Here is a 23,851-nt window from a genome sequence, read left to right as displayed (position 1 = left end):
TGACTTGACTTGACTTGACACGTAGACTTGACTCCAGGAACACAGGACACCAGGAACACAGAGACAAACTGCAGCAGCAGGCGTGGGACCCAGCAGGAACTGCAGCAGCAGGCATAGGCCCCAGCAGGAACTGCTGCATGGAGAACCTGCAGGCACAGACCCTGCAGGCGTGGACCAGGAAATGGTTGAGCAGCGGGAGCGACGCGTGGAAGCCCAGCTCGGCGGCAGGTACTCGACATCCCAATCAGAGCAGGTGCACATCCCGATCTGCTGGGTCCATCGGCGGAGGCTCGGGTGAAGGGAAGCCGGAGAAGAGCGGGGAGACCAGCCCTACCACCCCGGAGAGAAATGGCGTGCGTAGGGAGTGTAATTCCCTTGAGGCTCCAGGATCCGCGGCTTCCAGGAGACGAATGGGACGGGGCGAAACAGCAGGAGGAGAATGACCCTGGCCACCCCGAAGACAAATAGGATGCGCTAGGATCTCCCAGAGGAACTTCGACCACCCCGAGAACAGGTAGGATGCGCTGAAAACACAAACTCCAGGCCAGAAATCTCCCACAGCTGAAAGGGACAAAAAAAGAAAAAATAATCCTCCAGGAGCAGGTGTTAGCTCACCACAGGTCCAGGTTTGGTTGGTTCATTCTGTCATGTTCTGCGGGTGGAGGTGGCAGACCATGTGTGGTGGTGGGTTCCAGGAGGCAGAAGAGCAGGCAGACGGATGTAAAAAATAAAAAGATGTTTAATTGGTAGGACGGGAGCAACAGGACGAACGAACATGCACTAACTACAATGAACCGACAAAAGACAGCAACAAGGAGGGAGGTATAAATACACAAGGGAATCAGGAACACATGGGCAGAGTAATCAGGGACAGGTGAGAACAATTAGGCTAATGAGGGCAGGAGAGACACAGTCAGGGAGGCTGGGGTGGATCATGACAGTCTGCAAACCAACGTCTTCTTGGACAACTAAACTAAATCCTGTTCTGACTTTGATCTGATCATACGGTTGCTGTCTCAGTGGCCTAGTGGTGGAGCATCTGCCAATATCAGGGTTCAACTCCACAGTTGGGTCATACCAAAGACTTTATAAAAAGGACTCAGTGCCTCCCTGCATGATACTCAGCTTTAAGGGGTTGGATTGGGGGGTTAAGCCACCAAATAGGTCCCAAGCGCAGCCACTGCTGCAGCTCACCGCTCCCCATGGGGATGGGTCAAATGCAGAGTGTGTGATGACTAATGGGACTGTAACTTACTTGGTGTACCATAGTAATAGAGAAAGTTCTACATAAACACAATTCACTCACTCATTTTCAGCCATTTTTAAAACTGAAACCCAGAGAAAACACTTAAGCTTGGTTTATGCTTGACGCATTTACTTTCCGCACGGTGATGCGGCTCGCGGATGAAACGCGCTTCACAACTTGCAGCGTTTATGGTTCATGCGGCTCGTCTCTGCGGTGAACCAATATTCTCCCAAACTGTAGGGGGCAGCATGGAGCTCTACTGCATGCATCCAACACTACACCATAGTAGAAGTAGAAATTACTGTTGTTTACAACATGGCATTTCAGCATTTTTAACAGCGTCTTCGTCTTTTCCGACAGTGCAAGCTATTTCTCTCCAAGAATTATTAACAACATGTTGATCACGGTGATCTCTGAGAGCTGAATCATACAAATGTCTGTATTTACGAACCTCTGCCATGACTAGTTCTTGCCAGTCCGACATGTTTTTCCGCGTCCGACCGTCCACGTGGTTAGAAAATTTCCTAGGTGCGCGGTGCGGAACGTTTGGGCCGTGCGGAGGCGCGGTGGAAGGGCGTGGTTGTTAAAATGACGCAACTTTGCCGCGCGGAGCCGTGCGAACCTCGCGGACGCGTCAAGCATAAACCAAGCTGGGGTGCGGGGGGTAGACATGCCCAACCAAAATCCCTGTCACTATTCAAGATGTTAAACGCTAATAAAAAATGCATAATGTACTTTTTTTTTTTATAGCTGCAACTCCTTCTGGTGCAGAACACCAGTGAGTGATTGCTGTGCCCCAGGTCTTTTTCCTTTTAGCTCGACAGAAGTTGGAATGCATTCCGGGAGAGTTATTCTTAGTATAATAACTCTGCAATCAGGAAAAGAAAAAAAAATCTCTTTTTGTCTTTGCTCATAAACTTTGGAGAGAATCTGGTGCCGGTCTGCAGAGTAGTGAGTGATTGCTGTGCCCCAGGTCCTTTTCCTGATGGGTTGACAGAAAGGAAGAGAAAAGTGCATTCAGGGAGAGTCATCATTTATCCTTATGTAATTATGCTGAAATCAAGGTGCTGAAATATCTGTACTCAGGCTGACAGAAAGAAGGCCCCTGAAGTCTGAAACATATGCGGACTAGGGAATGAGGGCTCAGAATAGAGCCAAATACAAAAGGGAAAGTGAAATGAAGAGGATGGGTGGGAATAAAGTCAACACAAAGTCAAGCAGCTTAAAAGGAGCTGATCCAATGAGCAGTCAGATACAATGACAGATAATCAGCAGATCAGATGAAGGTGAGGTATTACAACCACTGAGGCAAAAACCTCAAGTCAAATTTTGTTTTGAAATGTATGGAAATGAGTCATTTCTGTGTGTATGATGTGTGAGGAGCTGGTACCAAAAACAAGATGCTAACTAAAATGTCTAAAAGTCTCTACTGATCTCTTGAGGTACGTTTCTTTAGAAGACATATGAACACTTGATATCTTAATTATTGTAAATTGCTTTTTAGGCAATCACAATTATCACAATTTGAGTTAAATATGTTCCTATTTAAGTTAGGTGGCAGAAGCAGCCACACATATATATAAATATACATATACATACACACATATATAATATATATAAAATATATTTAAAGACAGAGGAAGAATTCTTGGCTCTGCAGTTCCTCCAAGATGCTGGCTCTGTCTCAATACTAGTACTTCCACCCTTGTGTTGCAACATTTCCATCATGGGTCTAATTCCAATACTCGCACTGCACCCTACGGTCTTCTGTAAAGTGCACTTGGGGGAAGTGTGCAGTAAGGGTTCCAGTGCGTGTACACAAGTGTGCAAATAATTGCTGAATTGGGACAGTGAGCAGAGCGTCATCGATGCCGGCCGCTGTTTGTGCTAGTTTAAAAACAATCTTTATTAGCAATTTTTAAAATAACAGTTTGACAACATTTACATTCAGTGCTGTCCACATTAAATCTCAGTCTAAAACATTCAGAGCATGAATAAATATCATTAATCGTCCTAAAATGAACTTCTTTTGTTTGAAAATACATGTTTTCAGATAAGCCTTTGTTCTGCCTTCCTGTCAACAATCCCACACAGCAATGGATTGTGGGTAATACCCTTCATCCAAGTCCACTTCGATGTGGACTTGGGCAAAGTGTGCAAAAGGGGTGTGGTTAACTTCCGCACACCCTTCATGCTCGCACTCCTGGACTGGAACGTACAACTGAAGGGCGCAAGTGTAGAAGTGTGAGTATTGGGATTGGGCCATCGGGTGCGAGTGCATCCCGATTCTCAAGTGTGGACCCCCCCTGTTGTACTCTTTATCCACACTTGGAAGAAAATATCAGTTTGGACTTGTTACAAACCCTAGGTGTTAAGCGTTGTGGCAAGGGGTAACATAAAAACTGATGCGGAGAAAGGAGGGGTGAGAGTAAATAAAAGGGTTTTATTTCGCAGAATTCAACCCAAAATACACAGTCCTAGACTGGAATAGTTCAAAATGAATGTACTTAAACAAAACACACGAAGGAGAAACTGGAGATAACTCAAAACGCCTGGGACAAACGGTCCCGGGGAGGAAAACACGACAATAACTATAGATCTAGAAACGAAAAACAAAGAGCCGGAACTAACTAAAAACCAAATCTCAACGGCTATCAATATTATTACAAACACAACTTAAAGCGAGCTATAAAACTGAAAACGAAAACAAATGGCCTCACTGGGGCAGAATCAAACAGATCTTCCAAACGAACCAAGGATACTATTTACTGTTGGCTGAAGTCAAACCAAGTCAATCCAAATTACCAAGCCGAGCTAATCGAGGAGAGAAAGACAGATGTTTAATCTGTGGTTCTCCCTCTGAGAAACTGAAACAGGAATCTTTTAAGAGTGTCTCATCAGCGGTAGATTGTCCGCAGCTGAAGCAGAGTGGGCGGGCCAAGGCGGAGGCCAGCCTGATGGAGGACCTGTCCAAGGTCCTGAACAGCAGAGAGGGAACAGGACCGGGCCATACAAGGTGTGGGAGCCCAGGACCCGTAACAGGACTTCAGCTAAATATTACCCACAATCCATAGCTATATGTGGGTATTTTGAAAAGAAAGTTGACGAATGTCTCAAGTGCCCTTTCCAGAATTAAGTATTTTCAAGTATAATCATTAAAATGTTGAATATTTTATTGTTGTGTGCATATATGATTACAAGCTTCTCTGTTGGAATGAGTTAGGATTAACTGAGTGCTGGTGTGTTTTGGACATGGCATGCCAGCAATTTAAACACAAATTTTAATATCACACAGTTTTAATATAATTTCAAGCAGCAAAGTGGCAGTAATTCCTCATTTAGGACGTTGATGTTGATGACACACCTGTCCAAGTTGCGTTCTTGTTCACGACGCACTCGAAGCTTTATACATGCCCTTCCTCCAAGTGCACTTCACAGAGGACTGTAGGCTGCAGCGTGGTTATTTTGACTCATTATAAGATCTGAATAAAATGAGACAAAAACTGGTTAAAAAGGCAGCTAATTTTTTTTTGTCTGAATAGAAATGTGTGCATGTTCAAAGGAGACTATGAAGTTTTTGAAAACTCCACTTTGAAGGAGAATTTAAGTTTGTTTTTCTTGCATCTTTCTGGACAATAATTAAAGTGTCTCCAAACTCACGTTAAAAAGCCATCTACAACAGGTAAGATAATAATTCCATCGAATCGTTTCCCAAAACTTAAAAAAAATGTAATTATTAATTCATGAGGCCAAAATCAAATAAAAGCGGTTGCTACAGCATGCAGAGTGTCTCATCGCCCGTTTCTGTACTAAGCTCAAATGAAATATTTTTTTTTCATTTCTACTCAATTTGCACATTGAAAATTCTGTCTTTTCATCTGTGGCTTTAAAACATATATTATTCCCTTAAAATAAATAAATAAATCCTCTTTTCCTGCGAACACATCCAGCACTAATCTCAGGACCATTACTGGCGTTGCAGAGATGAAAGAGAAGTAAGAGAGCTCTGAGGGCTTTTGCTTGTTCTCCACTGATGAAGGCATTCTGAAGATGTTTGAGTTGATCATTAAGAGGAAAATAAACCCCAAATCCTCTTCGCATTCACATCTTATCTACATGAAGACGGCAGCCTGCGAGAGAGGAGTCTTACCTTACTTTAATATGGAAACACACACACACACACCTATGAGCTCACACTTTTCTCCCGCATATGTGTGACTTTGACAGGAAATGAATATTTAAGCATTGAGCCGCAGGTGTGGGAACTGCAGCCATTTCTTGAGTCTTCTTGAGCACATCTTTTATTTACTAGTGTGAAACTTCAAAGTGAGTTTAAACATCATCATTTCCTCTCTGTGTTCTCTTTAATCAGGCGCATCGTCTCCTCCAGACTGCTCCTCCACTTTAGCCTCCGTCTGCATCCCTTTTCCAGGTGCCGGGTGGAACATCTGACTACAGGGGCTTTCAGGAGGCTGCTGATTCTCCCCCTTCGTCAAAAGGTTACAGATCAGGGTGTGCTTGTTTTCCTAAATCTGCAGTGGAAATCTGATGCAGACTCCTAAGAGGACCCAAGTGTCTTCTTTTCAGATAAAACATAAATGCAGATAAGATGATGAGCTGAAGGAGCTGTGTGTAAACGAGTGAAAGTCCTGATAACCTCCAAGTGATTATGCTTTGATGTTACCTTGAGTGACACATGAGAGAGGAAGAGGAGGAGAAGAGGTGATGTTGCTGACGTGGTCGTTTCAGACAACTTTCTTCAAAATCTGCCTATCGTTTCTAACTGCGCTCTTTACGAGCTGCAAAGAAAAAAAAAGAACTGCGTTTTTCAGAAGATGGGATGAGTTAAAAGAAACGAAAAGGGAAGTTAGGAGGGTGGCAGCCAACGGGAACAGTGAAAGGGAGCTGCAAAGGAGCATGAAACGGGTAATGTCAACTTTTATTTCCTTGCATGAAGGAGGCAGTTGGAGGTCATTGTGAATTCACGACTGCGGGTTAGCGGCTAGGACAAACACTCTGGCATAATCAACTCACAGCGTCAGATGCAGTAAGATCCGCTCAGTGACAAGAGCAGCAGAGGATGGCTGTGGAGGAATATGCAAATACTCTCACTGATACACTCAGATGGATCATCTTGCACATAAAAAATGCATCAGCCAGCATCAGAATAGGCTATGCTGTTCATTGATCAAAACACCTCCTTGGACAATTGGAAAGGGTGCTTCTATCATGCAACACTCTGTGTTTTCCCGAGTTTGGGGGTGTTGATTTGTGATGAAACTGTCTTAAATCTTTAAGAAATTCCCGTGTTTCTGTTTAAATGCAAAAACAAAAAAAAGGCTTTTATTCAATCTGAAAACCAGATGAAAGAAGATCAGTGAGAGAAACCAGTGGTGATGTATGAACTCGTCTATAAGTCACAAACGAGGATGTTGGGAAGAGGAATTTGGTGTGAATTTGAGGAGGGGAACATAAAAAAGCACTAATAAAATGAAATGAATCAGATTCTGACAACCTCCAACTAATAGCCACAGAGGCTCTTTAGTAGGAAAACATGGTGAAAATAATGTAAATGCACATCTGCTGCTTTCATGTGACATTTTAAACTAACACCATCTTGCTGTTTGGCGTTAATATCATGCTCACTCATGTTTGGAGAACTTGTTGGAGTTTTTGTTGGCAATGACATTAAGTCTTTTCTGCTTTTGTACATTTGACCAAATAATTGGTGTTTTTGTGTTTTCTACGGCAGTGGTGACCCTCTTGCATTGGTTGACTATAACAGGTTATATATGTCTAACGTTTACTTTCTGAGAGTTGCAGTCCATTAAAGCTATGGTACGTTTACATCTTTAACTCACATTTCACTATCTGACCCTGTTCTACAATTTAAAGAAGGAAATCTTTAATAATCTGTTTTGCCTGTAGGCAAGGCGAGTTAAGTGCCTTGCCCAAGGACACAACAGCAGCATTCTCTGGTGGAAACTGGGATTGAACCTACTGCCTCTTGGTCAGATCGTCGTTGTAAATGAGAATGAGTTCTCAAGCGACTCATCTGGTTAAATAAAGGATAAACAAACCTGGAACTTTACAATTACTGGACAACCCGCTCTGAGCTACTCTTGTCCTTGAACAAGCGTTCAACCTCACGCCTCATGAACTATTGCAGTGTTAGCAGGGATACTGCAGCGTTAGCAGTGGTACTGCAGCGCTAGCAGTGGTACCAGCGCTAGCAGGGGCACTGCAGCGCTAGCAGTTGTACTGCAGTGTTAGCAGTGGTACTGCAGCGTTAGCAGGGGTACTGCAGCACTAGCAGGGGCACTGCAGCACTAGCAGGGGTACTGCAGCACTAGCAGGGGTACTGCAGCACTAGCAGGGGCACTGCAGCACTAGCAGGGGTACTGCAGCACTAGCAGGGGCACTGCAGCACTAGCAGGGGTACTGCAGCACTAGCAGGGGTACTGCAGCACTAGCAGGGGCACTGCAGCATTAGCAGGGGTACTGCAGCGCTAGTAGTGGTACTGCAGCGCTAGCAGTGGTACTGCAGGGCTAGGGGTACTGCAGTGTTAGAAGGGATACTGGCCCCCAGCTTTAACTCACCACATTCTAGCTCACTACTTATAAAATGAACTGATTTATAGCTATTCTTGTTTGCAAATGTATAACTTAGGTTTGGAAGCCATCTTGAATAAGTTCATTCTAAAAGTTTGTCGTTTGTAAACGTGCATTCAGTGATTTCTCCTTGAAATTACTCCAGTGGTTCATTATGTCATTTTGTCACAATGGTTCGCATGGAGCTCCGTGGAGGAATCCACAGCTTTCCTAAATGAGCAGTGCTGCCTATTTGTTTGATTTACTGCATGGATCTGCAAACCAGCAAAGACCAGCATGGCTTCCTTGCTGGTCTTTGCTGGTCCATGCTGGTTTGGTGCTGGTTTATGCTGGTTTATGCTGGTGGACCAGCATAAACCAGCAAAGACCAGCTAGACCAGCATGGACAAACTAGACCCGCAAGACCAGCTTGACCAGCATAGACCAGCTAGACCAGCACCAAAACACAACACATGCTGGTCTATGCTGGTTACTAGCTATGCTGGTTCTGACATCCACCTGTGAATTCTAAAGCTGGTCGTCTTTCTGTCAACTGGATCCCAAGAGAAATAGATCATGAGAGGTTGTCCATCAGGTCAAGGTTAAAGAAGAAGAATTATCCCAACGAATGAAGGTCGATCTCAAAACTTTAATGCAACAAACATGTTGCAGAAAGTAGGAAACCCTCCAAATATTCCCCCGCTTAAGCTGTTCTGTGCAGGAAAAATGAGCCAAAGAAAGCAACAGGTAACAACAATCAATAAACTTTAAAAATGAAGAGTTTTGTCAATGTTGCATTCTTTAATCCTCTTTGTTTACGTTCACAGCAGCATCGCAAGGTCGCTTTAGTAAAGAGAAATTATAAAAGCATTCCCAAAGCTTCGAGCACCACTCGAGTTGTTCTGGTAACGAGCACGCCTCCTCCGCCACGCAAGAGAAAGGGATTGAGAGAGCTTAAGCAAAAATCACTTGAGTGATTCTTGATCTCTTCTTAGAGATAAGTATAATTAGCATGTTTTTCTGCAGCATCGCTTTGTTTGTGTTGCAGAATCAGGAGATGCCAATTAATAGAATAATAATCATTATTAAAAAGAGAATATTTTGTTATTGAATGCATGAAAGTGGTATATTTGTGTTGATGATATTCAACCAGCATTCAGAGACCTGATTAATTAGCAGTAAGAGGTGAAGGGTATGACCCTCTTGTTTTTCCATTTAAACACAATTTTATTACCGTACATTTTCTTTATTTTTTAGCTCTCGTTCCATCATTGTTACCTCTTGACACTGAGTGGGTACTTAATAAGCACGCTTATGTTTGTTCCATCAGCACAAATGAAACCTTGGCTGCTATAACTTTGCTTTTACATCAACTATATCCTGTGGGGTGCAATTATTTACCTGCCCCTGTCAAGAAGACGGACACGCTCGACCTCCTTTAACCCCTCCCCCTGCAAATAAACAAACAAACTGCATAATATACGTCTCACTCAAAGCATCTTGCCCTGCTTCTTACAAGCGCCTGAAGCGTCAGCAGCTTCTTCTCCTCTAAAACAAGAGTGATGATTTGATAAGCCTCATGAACCTTTTGAGTATTGATGCCATCTTTATTAATTCTGACTTGTTTCAGATACAGCCACTGGATCAGGAAATGCCACTGTATTTCATTAGCATTTATATGTCAGTGAACTATGAGCACACCTTTGGCCACAAATAAAACAGCGTTTTTATCTAACAAGAAGCAACAACGCCCCCACGTGGTGACTAGGCGAATTACATGTTTTATTTAGCCTTTTTTTTAAATCCAAACTAAAGCATTGTAAGTGGAATCAGATTAAAATGTATTTGTGATTTATTAAAATAAAAAATAAAACTCAGATTATATCCACACAGTAATTTTTAAAGCATCCATGATTAGTTTTATGCTGAAAATGTTCAAAAACATCCATTAGACTTTCTTTGCACTAATCATTTTTTCTTCTGAGCTCCTTAAAATATGGTAATAAAATTTTGTTAGCTTTACTAGTGATGAAAATGAGTTGTTTTTCACAAAAAACAGAATTTAAAATTGTTGTTAAAGAGATATTTATCTCCAATTGTCATCCTAAAGGTAAAATGTCATCTTGTTATTAATTAATCACATTTTCTCTGTGGTGACACTTTAATTTTAGAAGTTATTATTACCGCAAAAGCTTCGGCTCCACAGAGTCTCTTTTATGATCTGAACTGAAAGCAGCATCAACTCTGGCTTTAATTAAATGAAGAGAAAACATTGATGAAGTCCAAACATGTGCACTTCTCAGTAATTATGGAATGGGCTGGGTTAATGTTCAAACTGTAGTTATCAGGTGCAGTTTGCCAATAAATAGATTTTAAAAATAAAAGATAATTTGATGTAAAGGAGATTTGGCTGAAATGACAATGCTAGAAATCAGAGGCAGAATAGCACAGCTACTCAAAGATTTGAGTTAAAACTCAAATGTAAGAGGCATGATTGAAAAAAAGTCAAAATAGGAAATCAGCAAAATAATCTATAAACCATTTTTCAGGCTGAACTAATCAGAGTGTCACAATTAAACTCTTAGAAAGGCAGTTAAGGGGATAATGCTCCATATTCAAAGAAAACTAAAATAAAGTCTTGCATTTATTAATTAATCTGTTTTTATTTCATGTTTTGTGTTCCTGTTGCATTTTATTTTCAATCGCATCTTTTCAGGAAATTGTTTTGTTTTTATTAGTAAAAATTTCAATAAATGTGTATTCTATAACTATTTAAGTAGCATTTATAGATGATGACATGATGAAAAATATGGATAAGAAAATCCTACTAAGAGAATAAGGTAGGTGGAAATTATTTTTGTTGTTTGAATGTTTTACATTCATATTTCCAACTTTATTCTTTTTTATGTATTAATTTATATTTAAACTGTATGTCTAAACTAAAAGTAGTAAGGATGACTAGTTTTAGCATTAAGTACTTTTAGTACGTAAGAATTTGACCTCAGTATCCTCCAAATCAACCTGTTGTTGTAAGAGAAAAAATTAAATGTACATTATACATATATATATATGTGTATATATATACATACATACACACACATATGTGTGTGTGCGTGTGCGTGTGCGTGCGCGTGCGCGCGCGCGCGTGTGTGTGTGTGTGTGTGTGTGTGTGTGTGTGTGTGTGTGCGTGTGCGTGCGTGCGCTAAAATGTGATAAACCCGGGGAGTAGTCGTGCTTACGTCACGTTGCCACGCCTCTATTTTTTTCTTTCTAAAAGAAAATGGCTGCCATGTACTGAGAATTTGCAGTCTACTTTTCTAATCCGTTTTATGTTGCTCTCTTATTTAGCCTTTCCTTCGTAACTTAACAAATAATCAGAATGTTCAAAAAGGCTAAGCGAGCAAATCTCCGACGGAGGAATGAATCCGACGAGGAGGAGCATGAAGAGAACCCGCTCCTGGCGCCCACGTCGTTCGGGCCTATCGTGGAGATCCCGTTCATGGAGACTTCCAGCTCTACCGGAGCGGAGAGCAGTTACAGTAACGGCTTTCTTGCGAGCATTAAAGCGGTCAGGAAGGAAAAGAAGTGTAAAGATGTCGCGCCTGCCCCTCTGCCGACGAAAGCCAGTTTGCTGAGTTTTGACGAAGATGAGGGTAAACAAGCTAATGGCTAACCGGCGAACGGCTGCTGAAGCTAATGCGTTGTCGTCTACAGCTAAACATGTTTATTACCCTGTTTTAGACGTGTATTAAATTCTCTAAACCAGCCTAAAACTAGACAGTTTGCTGTAACACGATAGTCCACAGATTCATCACCTGTAATCTTATTTTATATCAACAGAAGGGTCCGAGGTGTTCAGAGTGAAGAAGCCTAACCATAGCAAGAAGATCGTCAAGCAGCTGAAGAAAGAATACAAGGAGGATCTGGAAAGATGTGGAACTGTCAAACACGACACAAAGCCAGGTTAGTTTCACTGTTGCCTCGTAATCAGAATATGTCAGATTAAACCATATTAGGATTATAGATAATCTACACATCGATGCTGATGTGTGGAGGCCATGGTCGACCGGTGGCCGATTTTGGGGGCTGATTTCTAAATATCTGCGCCTTATTTACATGCTAAAATGTCACTAATAACATTCCTGAGCCTCAACAGCTTTTAAAAACTGGATTTAACCAAATTTTAATTCTAACAAGTCAATGATCTGACCAAGTATTAAATATATAAGTCAGGTGAGTAAAAAGAAAACTTGGGATTGGAGTTTTATCACAGAAATGCTCTTCAGCTGATCAGTTTTGCAGGTACATGTGCTAAATCTCATAAGAAAAAAAGCTTTCATTTTGTGAGTTTTGCTCTAACTAAAGCCACTTCTCTATGAAGACGTAGGAAAATCATCATTTTCACATGTTGTTTTATACGGATAAAAGAAAGTATTGATACACTGAAATGTTGCAATATTTTGTTTTCTGATACTGAACTGACATTTAAAAGCAGTGTTTTTAAATCCAGTTAACATCTAGCTTTACAGTATTTCTGTTTTTCCACATGGTGAAATTCCAACTGCTAGTTTATTGATCTTTGTTCATTCATTGTCTCTCTTGCCAGATATTCAGTCCCACCCCTTGGCCTCCATAAAGGAGGAAGTTCTGAGCAGAGCGAACAGTGAACATGGGGAGGAGGAGATGGAGGTGGACAGTGCTGATGAACTGGACGAAGAGACGCGAAGTCAAGCGGGTCAAGTTAAAGGCAAAAACGCCGGAGCAACATTCAACACTCTGTCCTCTCTTGGCAGCTTGAAGCCAGGTATTCTAGACCAACACAAACCTCTTTTCACTGATTAGATTTTTCTCTTGCATGGATAAAGATGTCAAATCAGCACCTCTGCTCATAGAAAAAGCTCTTCAGCTAGTGTTCTTCACACCTGAAGACATTTTATTTTAGCATATTTTTAAAAACACTCAGCAGAAGACGTGTCTCTGTCCTTCAGGAGAAATCCCAGATGCTGCGTTTATCCACGCTGCCAGAAAGCGGCGGCAACTGGCGAGAGAACTGGGAGGTGAGACTCCTCTGGTGGAGACGGAGACTCAGAACAAACGCCTGGCACAAGAAGACCAAGATGCCAGTGACGATGAAGATGAGGATGAGAAGAGGATCCGCTTCAGCGGCGTCAAGAACAAAAGCCAGAGGCAGAAGATCGCTGAGGAGATAGGTACGGATCTCACACGTTGTGGGCGATCGGCTTCACCGCATCATTCTCGGTGAGTTAAAACGTGGACATGTGTGCTCAGGTATCGAGGGCAGTGATGATGAAGCTCTGGATACTGGTCAAGATGAGGAGGTGAGCCGCTGGGAGCAAGAGCAGATTAGGAAAGGCATCAGCATTCCCCAGGTAACAAACATCTATTACTCATTTTAACCTGTAGTTGTTGGTTAAACGAGTTTCTGTCTTAACTAAGTCCTGAGAGTCTCCCGTTTATCCATAACTTGGTGTTATATTTTGGATTTAGACTGGGAGTAGAGGGTCGATATTCCTCCTTTATTGAAACCTGTTTAAAGTCGGGCACATCCCCGGGCAGCCCGGGGCTGCTGCAGTTGTTCATTTTAAAATATGTTTATGTTCCCGAATAACATCTGCTTAACAAGTGCTCTAAAAAGTTTTCAACTGAAGTTCTAAATTTATTATCTATTGTTTACCAGTTTTGAATATTTAACATCTGATCAGTTTGGTTTGTGTGCTGACTTCAGTTAGATGTGTGACTTTAACACTGAACTAAGCAGGAGCATAAATATGCTGCCTGCGGATGCGCCTGACTTTAAATCAGCTGTACTGAAGAGTGTTTTGATGCCCATATGTATATGAATAAAACCTGTATATATCAGCCCGGCCGATATTTCGTCCTATCCCTAGTTTGTACCAGACCTCAAACCAGAATCTGCACATCTGTAACAAGAAAATTACAACTTTACTCGTTCTTGAGTGCAGGGTATCCGCGGGTCCTTAAAAAGTCTTAAATTTGCTTTTCCAAATTTAAGGTCTTAAAAATCTTTAAAAATGACAAATAATCCTTAAATACAGTTTCCAAAGGTTTTAAATGACCAAAGACCCAATAAAAAAAATTCTTTAATTTCTATAAAATTTTCATGAATGTCTAGTTAGTGTTCAGCTTTTTTTGTGTATGATGTAAGCGGAACCGTACACATTCAGTTGGTTGTGAAAGGGGGCTATTTTTAGATGAGCACATTAGCTGGTTAAGCTAGTGGGCGCTTGCACCATGGGGAAGTGCAACTTTAATGATAACTGGATGGCTAATCCCACGTTTGCGACGTGGTTAGCACCCGTTCCAGGCAATAGCTGGAAATTATAGCTTAAATTTGGTCAAAGTGGCCTTAAAAAAGGTCTTAAAAAGTCTTAAATTTGGCTCCCTTAAACCTGCAGATACCCTGTGAGTGTAACTGTTGAACAGTTGTAGTTCGGTGAATCCTGGTTGTAAACGAGAGTCTTGTTTTTTGGTGATCAGGTTCAAAGCAGTCAGCCGGAGGAAACCACGGTGTACTACCAGAACAGCTATGAAACCCAGCCCTACGGCTCCTCCTACACCGTGCCTTTTACCTACAGCACAGTAACTTCACAAACCGGCAAGATGGCGGGCCTCCCTGACAACGGCTCTGCCCACTACAGGGCTCCAGTTTGTGATCTGACTCCAGTATCCATTGATCTGGTAAAGAAACGCCTGCAGGAGAGGTAGGTTCAGCAGAAGGCTGCAGCAGCGCCTAACACGAGACAGTCTTGGTCTGAGGACCCATCAAAGCTACCGACACGTCTGAAGACCAGAAAGGCTCCACTAAATACATCATTCTCTATTCCCAGCATCTCTTTCTCCATCTAACCCACGTTTGCGTTTTCTGTGTGTCCATCTTTAGGCTCAGCCAAATGCATGCAGGCTACAACGCAAACGCCGGTCGCTTCGGTCAGATCAAAGACGACCTGGCTGCCTCTGAGAGCGCCATACAGCAGCTGGAGGGCTCGTCCAATGATAACGCAGATCAGTATAAATTCTTGCAAGAGATGCGAGGGTATGTTGGAGACTTGCTTGAGTGTTTCAGTGAAAAGGTAAGGGAGGATTTCTACGCCGTCTTGATTAGCTCTTTGCTGTTTCTGTGTCTGTGATCTGGGAAGTTGTGAATTTTAAATGGATGCAATTTAATAAAATAAACAATTGTGTTAGAAGAGGAATTTAGTGGGATGAAAATGGTTTCATGTTATTTGTAAGAATTAAAGATGTTTTTATAGTTGAAATCTATTTTTTATTTGCGTCGATGATCGTTTTAGATTATTCTTTACCCACAGAGTAAAAGTGTTAAGGTTTTACTTTTTGACGTTAATTAGCTTATCGCTTTTAGAAATGACATGTCCTGTCTAGTCATGACTATCCGGATCGAGGTGGGTTTTTATGTATTTGCATGTTGAGTCATTTAGTCTTGATCTTGCAGCATCCAGATGAACCCGAGGAGAGACCTGGCCCGCCAGCAGCAGACATGTTTTATAACTAATAATAATGCCGTTTGTTACGATCATTTCACCGCGATGGGAACTGCTCTGCATATTCAGCGTTGGGTTAAAACCTTCCATTCCAACACGTTCACCGTGAAAGGCATCTTTAGCATGGACTAATTACATTTTCTCTCTCAGTTAAGGTGTAATCTGTTAGTTACACCTCACTGAATTGAAGACATTGTTGAAGTTTTTGTCCCGACACCAGAGATCCTTTGCTTCCAGGGTCGTGTCATCCTTGGTTTTCCTTTTAGTCCTCCAGCGAGACTTCCCTGTGACTCGGGAGTCTCACTGTTGTTGGGTCAGAGGTCACAGAAGGCATCGTATTTTGCAGGTGCCTGCTGTCCTGGAGCTGGAGGCTGCCATGCACCAGTTACTAAGGCAACGGGCCTCGCGACTTGTCCAGAGAAGACAGGATGATATTAAAGATGAATCGTCGGAGTTTGCAAGCCTTTCAAGTCAGTCCATCTTGAAGGTTTTTATAATTTATTTGAACGGCCTCGTTAGTTCTCTGAGTGTGTGTGTGCGTGTGTGCGTGATATTCTTATACCATATCAGCCCTGAATATACGGTGATTGCAGCTAAACGGTGTGGTTAATGTGAGCATGTACGTGGAAATGTTTGGTTGAAGGAGCCGTTCTCAGCTTGTTTGTAGCTCGGCTCAAAGTGATGAGCCACAAAGTAAAGTTAGAGACTCATCATCTAAGGCTTTGCTGTAACGTGTGTAAAGTTACAGCCAGGTGAGTGTTTGGAAGACAAACAATAAACAAAACATTCAGAAAATACTGCTAATGTTCAGATTATATTGTAGCTTCGAACTGTTTTAGCTTTTCCTGCAATTCTAAATCTCAACCAGTCTCGTTGATCTGTTCCCAGAATGAAACCTAAAGGTTTCTAGTTTTCTGCTCTGTTCTGCACCGGTTCTAACATTTACCCCGTTTTTTTTACAGATAAAGCCGTCATGGCTCCTAATCTCGACTCATTCGGTCGAGACCGTGCATCGTACCAAGAGGCCAGTCGTCAGAGGAGGATAGCTGAACGAGAAGCGCGGCGGTATGAAAGCTCGCGCCTTCCCTCCGACTTAGCAGAGTAGGTTTTAGTTCCAATCTGGGAGCTCGTTTTTAACCCCGACTGTGTTTTGGGCGCGGATGCAGAACGCGGCGAAGACAAGCTCGGGAACAGAAAGTAGAGGGGGCCGAGCACAGAGAGGGGTTGTCTTCTGATGATGAGGAGACCTCTACGGACATCACCAGCTTCAACATGGAGAGAGGCACGTTACTTAATCACTACAAACACGAGAGAATACGGAAGCATGTTGCTGCCAGCGCAAGGGAAAATAATTGAAGCAGTATATGTCTTGTTTGAACAGAGTTTTATGTAATAACGCGTGTAATATCTCGAATAACGACAACGGCTACAGCAGTAAACTGGCGATAACAAGTTATGGCGCTCTACGTTCTGAATGAGGCAGTTTCTCCATTACGAGACGTCTTGATCAAAATGTAGAGAACTATGTTCCTTACAAATTACTAGGGATGCACCGATACCTCTTTTTTCCAAACTGATACGATACCGATACTTGGATCTGAGTACTCGCCGATTACCGATACCGATACTTCCACCACATAAAAAATGCAATGATTTGGAACACAGATTTTGTTTTCTTCTCTGCTTTCAACGGGAAAAGACTGTGAGGTTGATAAAAAGTAAAATATATGAATGGAAATCATCACAAAACTAAAATATTAGGTGAACAGAAATGACAAGTTACAGTGAAGCCATTTTCAAGCAACTGCATTGGTATCGGTTCCTGGTATTGGTAAACTTTTACAGATACTGGTATTGGTATCGGTACCGATACCAGTATCGGTATCGGTGCATCCCTACAAATTACTTCTTAAAAAGACTCGAAGAGACTCTGTCTGCATTTTCTCCCTCCTTTCTTCCTGACGTGATTCACACAGCGGTGTAATATAGGACTGGGTGATATGGCCTAAAACCAATAACCCGATATATTGAGGATTTCACCTCGATAACGATAAATGGACGATAACTACAGGTATGCGCAGAAACAAAAGTTGTCCACTAGATGGGGCTGTCACATGTATCACGTTGAGTCACATTTGTGACTACAGCTTCTTAAAGGGACATGAACGCTACCAACCTACACGCATCTTTTAATCCTTTATTATCAAATTTGTTGACGTGGGGAAAATTATCTCGTTAAGAGTCAGAAATTTCGATAACGATAAATTTTCCATTTATTGCCCAGCCCTGGCGTAATACCAATACGACCTTTCTCACTGTTGCGATATTACACTTTATCACGTGCAACTTACGTGTTAAACAGATTTTATGTGTCGCTATTATGAGAGTTCTTCATTCAGACAAGATTTATATCGCGTTACAACAAGGAGCGCTCTCGTTATTACCAGATGCCGCTCCTATATTTTCCTTGCACTGGCGCTGATGCGCTTCCGTATAGAAAACGGAAACTGTTTCGAAACTTGATGCTTAATCAAAGCGTTTTGTTTTAGATCGCATCATCCGAGACAGTAGGAAGGTTTTTGAGGACGTGGTGGAGGACTTCCATTCTCTCGATTTCATCAAATCCCATTTTGAAGTGTGGAGGAGAGAATACCCTGACTGCTACCGCGACGCCTACATCGGCCTCTGTTTGCCAAAACTCTTCAACCCTTTAGTCCGTCTGCAGCTCATCGCCTGGAACCCTCTGGAGGTCGGGCACGCGGGTCTGTCAGCGTAATGTTGCCAAGAAGCCAGAAGGTGATGTTCTTAATGTATTCCTGTGCAGGAGCCGTGTCCAAACTTCGAGTACATGCTGTGGTTTGAGTCGCTTCTGTTTTACGGGTTTGAGGAGGACAGCGCGCTGCAAAAGGGAGACGAGGACATCGGCTTGCTGCCGGCGATCGTAGAGAAGGTCATTCTCTCCAAACTGTCAGGTAGTGAAACCGGCTCAGCTGTAGTTGATGGAGAGGACGATGCCTTTAGGTGTCACGTCCTCTGTTGTGTTTGTGTCAGTGTTGGCGGAACAAGCGTGGGACCCTCTGTCGTGCAGTCAGACGGCCCGGCTGGTGGCGTTCATCCACAGGCTCATCGAAGGTTATCCAACCGTGCTGCATGGGGACAACCGATACACACAGGTGGAGCACGCCTTCATGTTTGTGTTGCACATTTTGTTCCCATATTTGTGCTTTTATGGTTGAATTGTCAATCTTTTCTTTTGTTTACCAGGAACTTCTAAAGACAATAGTTTTGCGGATCCGGCTGACTTTAGACGACGACATCTTCCTTCCACTTTACCCCAAAAAGTATGTCGGACATGTATTCAGATTAGAATCTTACTTTTGAGTCTTTTAAAGTGTCCAAACGGAGTTTTGCTCGACTGTGTTTAGTGTGATGGAGAACAGGAACGGCTGTGCCTACTTGTTCTACCAACGGCAGTTCTGGACCTGTGTGAAGGTACGTGGAAAAGTGGATCAAAGGGCCGCTACTTCTGGTTTTATTTGCTTTTTCATTTAGCTGTACATTGCTACTAATAGTGAACACTTGTAACGGAAGAGATGAATGATGACAGAAAAGATGAATTCTGGAAGACCTGCTAGTTAAATCTCATTCTCTGATTAACTTAACATTTTTTTAATGAATCCATTAATAACGGGGTCTTGATCCATCTCCTGTTGTGAAATCTTCAACTCTGCTGAGAAATATTGAGCTAAGCCGTAAAGATGAAGGATAGTTCTGTTGTTGTATCCCTGGACCGCATAAACAAAGCCTGACTTGTCCGTTCTGTGCAGCTGCTGGGTAACATCCTGCAGTGGGATGGCATCTTATCCTACTCCTGTTTGAAAGACCTGGCCTTGGACAGCACTCTTAACAGATACATCCTGTCTGCTCTGCAGACCACAGACGTAGGAGAGGAAAATGTTCAGAAATGCCAGAAGGTAAGACGAAAAACAGACCTCTGCTGGTTCGTTGTTTTGGAGTTAGGCTAATATGACCCTTTTAGTTATTTTTTCTTAAAATAGCTCAAACTTTGGGGTGACAGGGAAAATGCTATTGTGCTGTTGTCTCCATACATAAGTCAGCTCTTTCAGGACGATGGCTTTACAGTGATCCCTCGCTACTTCTCGGTTCGTTTATCGCGGATTCGCGACTTCGCGGATTTTTTCTTTGGAGCCTTATTCAAGGGAAATTCGCCGATTCGCGGTATTTTTCTATGCGAAATATCAAGAAATTCCTGTTTTTTTTTTTTCATCAATTTCATCATAAAATGCACTTTTTGCAATAAAACTATAAAACAACCAAGTAAAAATACAGTACTATGTAAAGGGAGGGTTTTAAAAGTCTGAATACTGAATACGTACCTGTTAAATAAATACTGTAAATATGGTGTCCGTACTTCGCGGATTTTCACCTATCGCGGCCAGGTCTGGAACGCATCTACCGCGATAAACGAGGGATCACGTATATCGCGACTGTTTCGGCAGCGAGTGACGCCAAAAGGCATCCGCGGTCATTAATGGCAGCAAAGAGGTTGAGAAGCTGTGTGACCTCAATGAACAGAAGAACGTCACTTTTTACAGCGCCCTGTAGGAGACCATAAAGCAGCGTTAATTACAGCGTTGCTGGAAGATTTCCGCTGCATTTTGTGTCGTTTGGAGTTTAAAAACTGCAATTTTAAAGAAGAGTCATTGTTTTCCTTCTATTCTGCTTCACCAGCAGAATTTAGAATTTAGCAAATGCCGGTCATTAGCGATGTCCTACTGAGTAACAACTAATCGGCACGAGTTAACCACAAGCCCCGTCCAGTGACTCAAGTCATTTACAAGTACATATCCCAATGCAGGTCCTCTGTTTGTCTCTAAAATGGCCCATAAAAGGGTGCGTTTGACCCTGCCCAATAAAGTACGCGGGTAAAATTGCTCGGAAGTTCTTTTAAGGTACCTGGCAAGACTAAGTCAGGCTGGCATCGTGATTCTGGCTGCTCATTGGCTGGGGACAGAGTCAGTGGTTGCTTCAGAGTTTTTTTGCCTTCCGTTTCTCTGCCTGCAGCCAATTCCTAGTTCAGAGTCTTGACAAAAGCCATAATACTGAGCAGAGTGTCCAGCGACACCACCATTTTTGAGTCTAGTTGTGTTTCTGTGGAGCATACAGGCTACCTTACACTGTTTACTGATCACCTCATGCTATTTTGTCTCAAGCAACCCCCCCTTCGTCAACAGCACCACCATTGCCCGCTTAAAAAGTACAAAGATATTTAGCGGCAGACAGGGAACAGATTGAAGAACGCGTCACTAAAAAAGTTAGTAAATATGAACGTTTATTCGCCTGAGACTGAAGGAGTACAAAAATACGGAGCAGATGTTTTATTCGTGGACAGAAATGATGGGAAAGGTGGGTTTAGAGATGGCGACAACATGAAGAGGTGGATGAGAATGAAGGACAAAGTCGTCTGTGTTATACAGTCTCTGAAATATATAAACACATTAGTAAATACGCTGTCGTGGACCAGGTACATGAGTGTAATGGTGGCATGATACTGCAGGAGAGCGCTAGACCTTCTGTTGTTCTGGCGGGAAATTGCCCTGCACCACACTCCAGGCGACGGAGAAGTCCGAGAGCAAAACGTCTTTGTCAGTCTCTTACGGAGCTGACCGAGAAGTCTAAATCAGGCTTCAGTGAGCAGCATCTGTTGGCTTGTGGACAGGGTCCGAAATTAACACTCGCCAAATGCGAGCAAATTGCTCCATTTAGCGAGTAAATTTTTGAGCTCTATCTGCCGCATAGCGAGTAAATGTTTGCACCAAATTAGTTATGTTTATCAGTCATCTTCCATGGATTTCTGCTATACTCCTCCCGCCTGCATGCAACGTACACAAACGTACGCGAAACGTGAGCGCCGCATCCAACGTCATCTCCGCCTATCCCATTCAATCACTTCATCAAGTTAGCAGTTAGCTTCGTGTTAAAACTAGCGGTGAAGTGTGGCGGTTTTTAACTGGAGTCAGCCAGCCTTCCAAAAGAAAACTCGTCGAACTGGAAGAAAAACCACCAGGACCAGTGGCAACCAGAAGATTTTGTGAGAAGTGGCGAACTGGAGATGGTGGAGTCGTAAGACGATGGCTACATTATGAACCTGAATCTGATCTGCGTAAATGAGCTGCACCGTTTGCCGCCAGCACGCTCGAGAGAAGAACTGTAACAACTCGTTTGTCATAGGAAATAAGACCGTGAAGCTTGAGACTATTCCAGAACATGAAAACAGCAAATGCCATATTGCCTGCACATCCATGTCCCGGGCTCAGTCTGAGTCTCTACTGGTGACACCCACGCTCTCGACGCCAATGGCTATGTCAGAGAAAACACGCAGTCTGACTAGATTTCAATGAAAGAGTTCATAAAAACATCTAAAAAATAAATAAATAGTAAAATGACAAAACAGTTGTTTTTCTTATTAGTTGATGTCAGGGTATCCGCGGGTCCTTAAAAAGTCTTAAATTTACTTTTCCAAATTTAAGGCCTTGAAAATCCTTAAAAATGACAAATAATCCTTAAATACAGTTTCCAAAGGTCTTAAATTACCAAAGACCCAATAAACTAGATTATTTTATTTCTATGACATTTTTGTGAATTTCAGCATTTTTTGTGTACGATATTGGTGTAAGCGGAACCATACACATTCAGTTGGTTGTGAAAGGGGACCATTTTTAGATGAGCACGTTAGCTGGTTAAGCTAGTGGGAGCTTGCGCCATGGAGAAGTGCAAGTTTAATGGTAATTGGATGGCTAATCCCACGTTCGCGACGTGGTTAGCACCGGTTCCAGGCAATAGCTGGAAATTATAGCTTAAAATAAATTTTAAAAATAGCTTAAATTTGGATCTGGATCGAAAGGAGCCAGTTGAGGTGGTTTGGGCATCTGGTCAGGATGCCTCCTGGACGCCTCCCTGGGGAGGTGTTTCGGGCATGTCCTGCCGGCAGGAGGCCCCCGGGTCGACCCAGGACACGTTGGAGAGGTTACATCTCCAATCTGGTCCGGGAACACCTTGGGGTCCTGCCGGAGGAGCTGGTGGAGGTGGCCGAGGAGAGGACGGTCTGGAGCTCCCTAGTTGGGATGCTGCCCCCACGACCCGGACCCGTATAAGCGGAGGAAGACGACGACAAGCTTAAATTTGGTCAAAGTGGCCTTAAAAAAGGTCTTAAAAAGTCTTAAATTTGGCTCCCTTAAACCTGCAGATACCCTGGATGTTTTAATTATTTTGTCACTCCTCTCTGTTTGGAATCAACATAATATAGAATAACATGCTTTAGGTAGATCTAAGTCATTTAGAATTTTGGCCGGCAAAAAATATGCTTGGCCGGTAGATTTTCATCATCTACCAGCCGGTGAGTCAAAAATGTTATTCCGGACCCTGCTTGTGGACCTTATGTGACCCACATCCTGTTCTGTTAAGTTTGTAGGAAGCATATTTAAAAAGGGGGGAGCTATAAAATAATATCCGATCTGGTGATCTTTGGTGAACAACTTGTTCTCCTGTTCCACTCAGGTGGTGGAGTGCTTGCCGGTGCAGTGGTTCTCCGGGCTGAAGGGTCAGCAGACGTTACCTCAGCTGGAGCCTTTCTGCCGATACCTCACACACCTGGCTAGCTCGATGCACCGCGGCAGCGTGGGAGGATCTGATGCTGAGCGGCGCACCGCAAAGTAGGAAGCTTTTCTCTTTTTTTCTGCTTATGAGGCTGAAGAGGCATCTGGTTTGAATCTGCTTTAACACGTACCTGGTAGATTTGTCCAGACTGCATCTCATATGTCTCATCTGCAAACAGGGAGCAGATCAGGCAGATTGTGAGGATGCTGGGCCGCATGAACGCCCTGGACCACATCATCGCTGTGGCAGAAGAACACGGCGTCAAAGACATCAAACTACTCCTGGAAGTCAAATCATAAAGAGACGAGTTTTCATCTGTCGCTGATGCCAAGAGAGGGATGTTTGTTTCTGTCACATAAATCACATGATCAAATAAAAACACTGTAAATATTGTAGATGATGTACAGTCAGGTGTGCTCACACACACCTATTTGAGCATACTGTCAGCTCTGAACGATAGCTTCGTGAAAGTTAGCGATATTTTAACAGCATAATTTATTAGTGCATCATTTTGGATTGTGTCATGTCTGAATAGTCTCCGTTAAAAATTCTCAGCCAGCTTCCAGATCCTTTTTTGGAGGGTTTTTTTTTTCTGCGGGGGCCAAAATCCAATAGTTTGGCAACTTTTCTCATTTTTTCCCAAAAAAAAAATGTCATTCAAACTGTCCTATTTGTAAGTTTAGTGTTTTTGCCTGTTAATAAAACATAGGAAGGAATATTTATTGTTTGTGTGTTTCTTAAATAGTAGGATAAACCAAATTCTAACAATTAACCAGGTTAGGAGTCGTTATTGTTT

At 42.7% G+C, this 23,851-nt stretch overlaps 2 protein-coding genes across 2 annotated transcripts in view; one reads left to right on the top strand and one right to left on the bottom strand.

Moving 5' to 3' along the window:
- The window catches only part of LOC139072261 (craniofacial development protein 2-like), a 243,932-nt gene that overhangs the window by 105,779 nt on the left and 114,302 nt on the right, over window positions 1-23,851 (bottom strand). The gene's annotated exons all lie outside the window — the stretch shown is intronic.
- On the top strand, window positions 11,088-23,771 carry paxbp1 (PAX3 and PAX7 binding protein 1). Its single transcript, XM_015961700.3, has 18 exons — window positions 11,088-11,490; window positions 11,678-11,800; window positions 12,444-12,641; window positions 12,826-13,047; window positions 13,127-13,227; window positions 14,357-14,580; window positions 14,760-14,949; window positions 15,725-15,848; window positions 16,341-16,443; window positions 16,545-16,660; window positions 17,928-18,127; window positions 18,203-18,350; window positions 18,430-18,551; window positions 18,643-18,719; window positions 18,804-18,870; window positions 19,206-19,352; window positions 22,957-23,111; window positions 23,234-23,771. The coding sequence occupies exons 1-18, from the start codon at window positions 11,217-11,219 to the stop codon at window positions 23,352-23,354; spliced, it is 2,712 nt and encodes a 903-aa protein (XP_015817186.3). The 5' UTR covers window positions 11,088-11,216; the 3' UTR covers window positions 23,355-23,771.

Source organism: Nothobranchius furzeri, chromosome 10 (assembly GCF_043380555.1).
Source record: "Nothobranchius furzeri strain GRZ-AD chromosome 10, NfurGRZ-RIMD1, whole genome shotgun sequence".
In the NCBI taxonomy this organism is placed as follows: Eukaryota; Metazoa; Chordata; class Actinopteri; order Cyprinodontiformes; family Nothobranchiidae; genus Nothobranchius; species Nothobranchius furzeri.
Note: the sequence above shows the minus strand (reverse complement) of the source record. Positions and strands in the feature narration are given on the sequence as shown.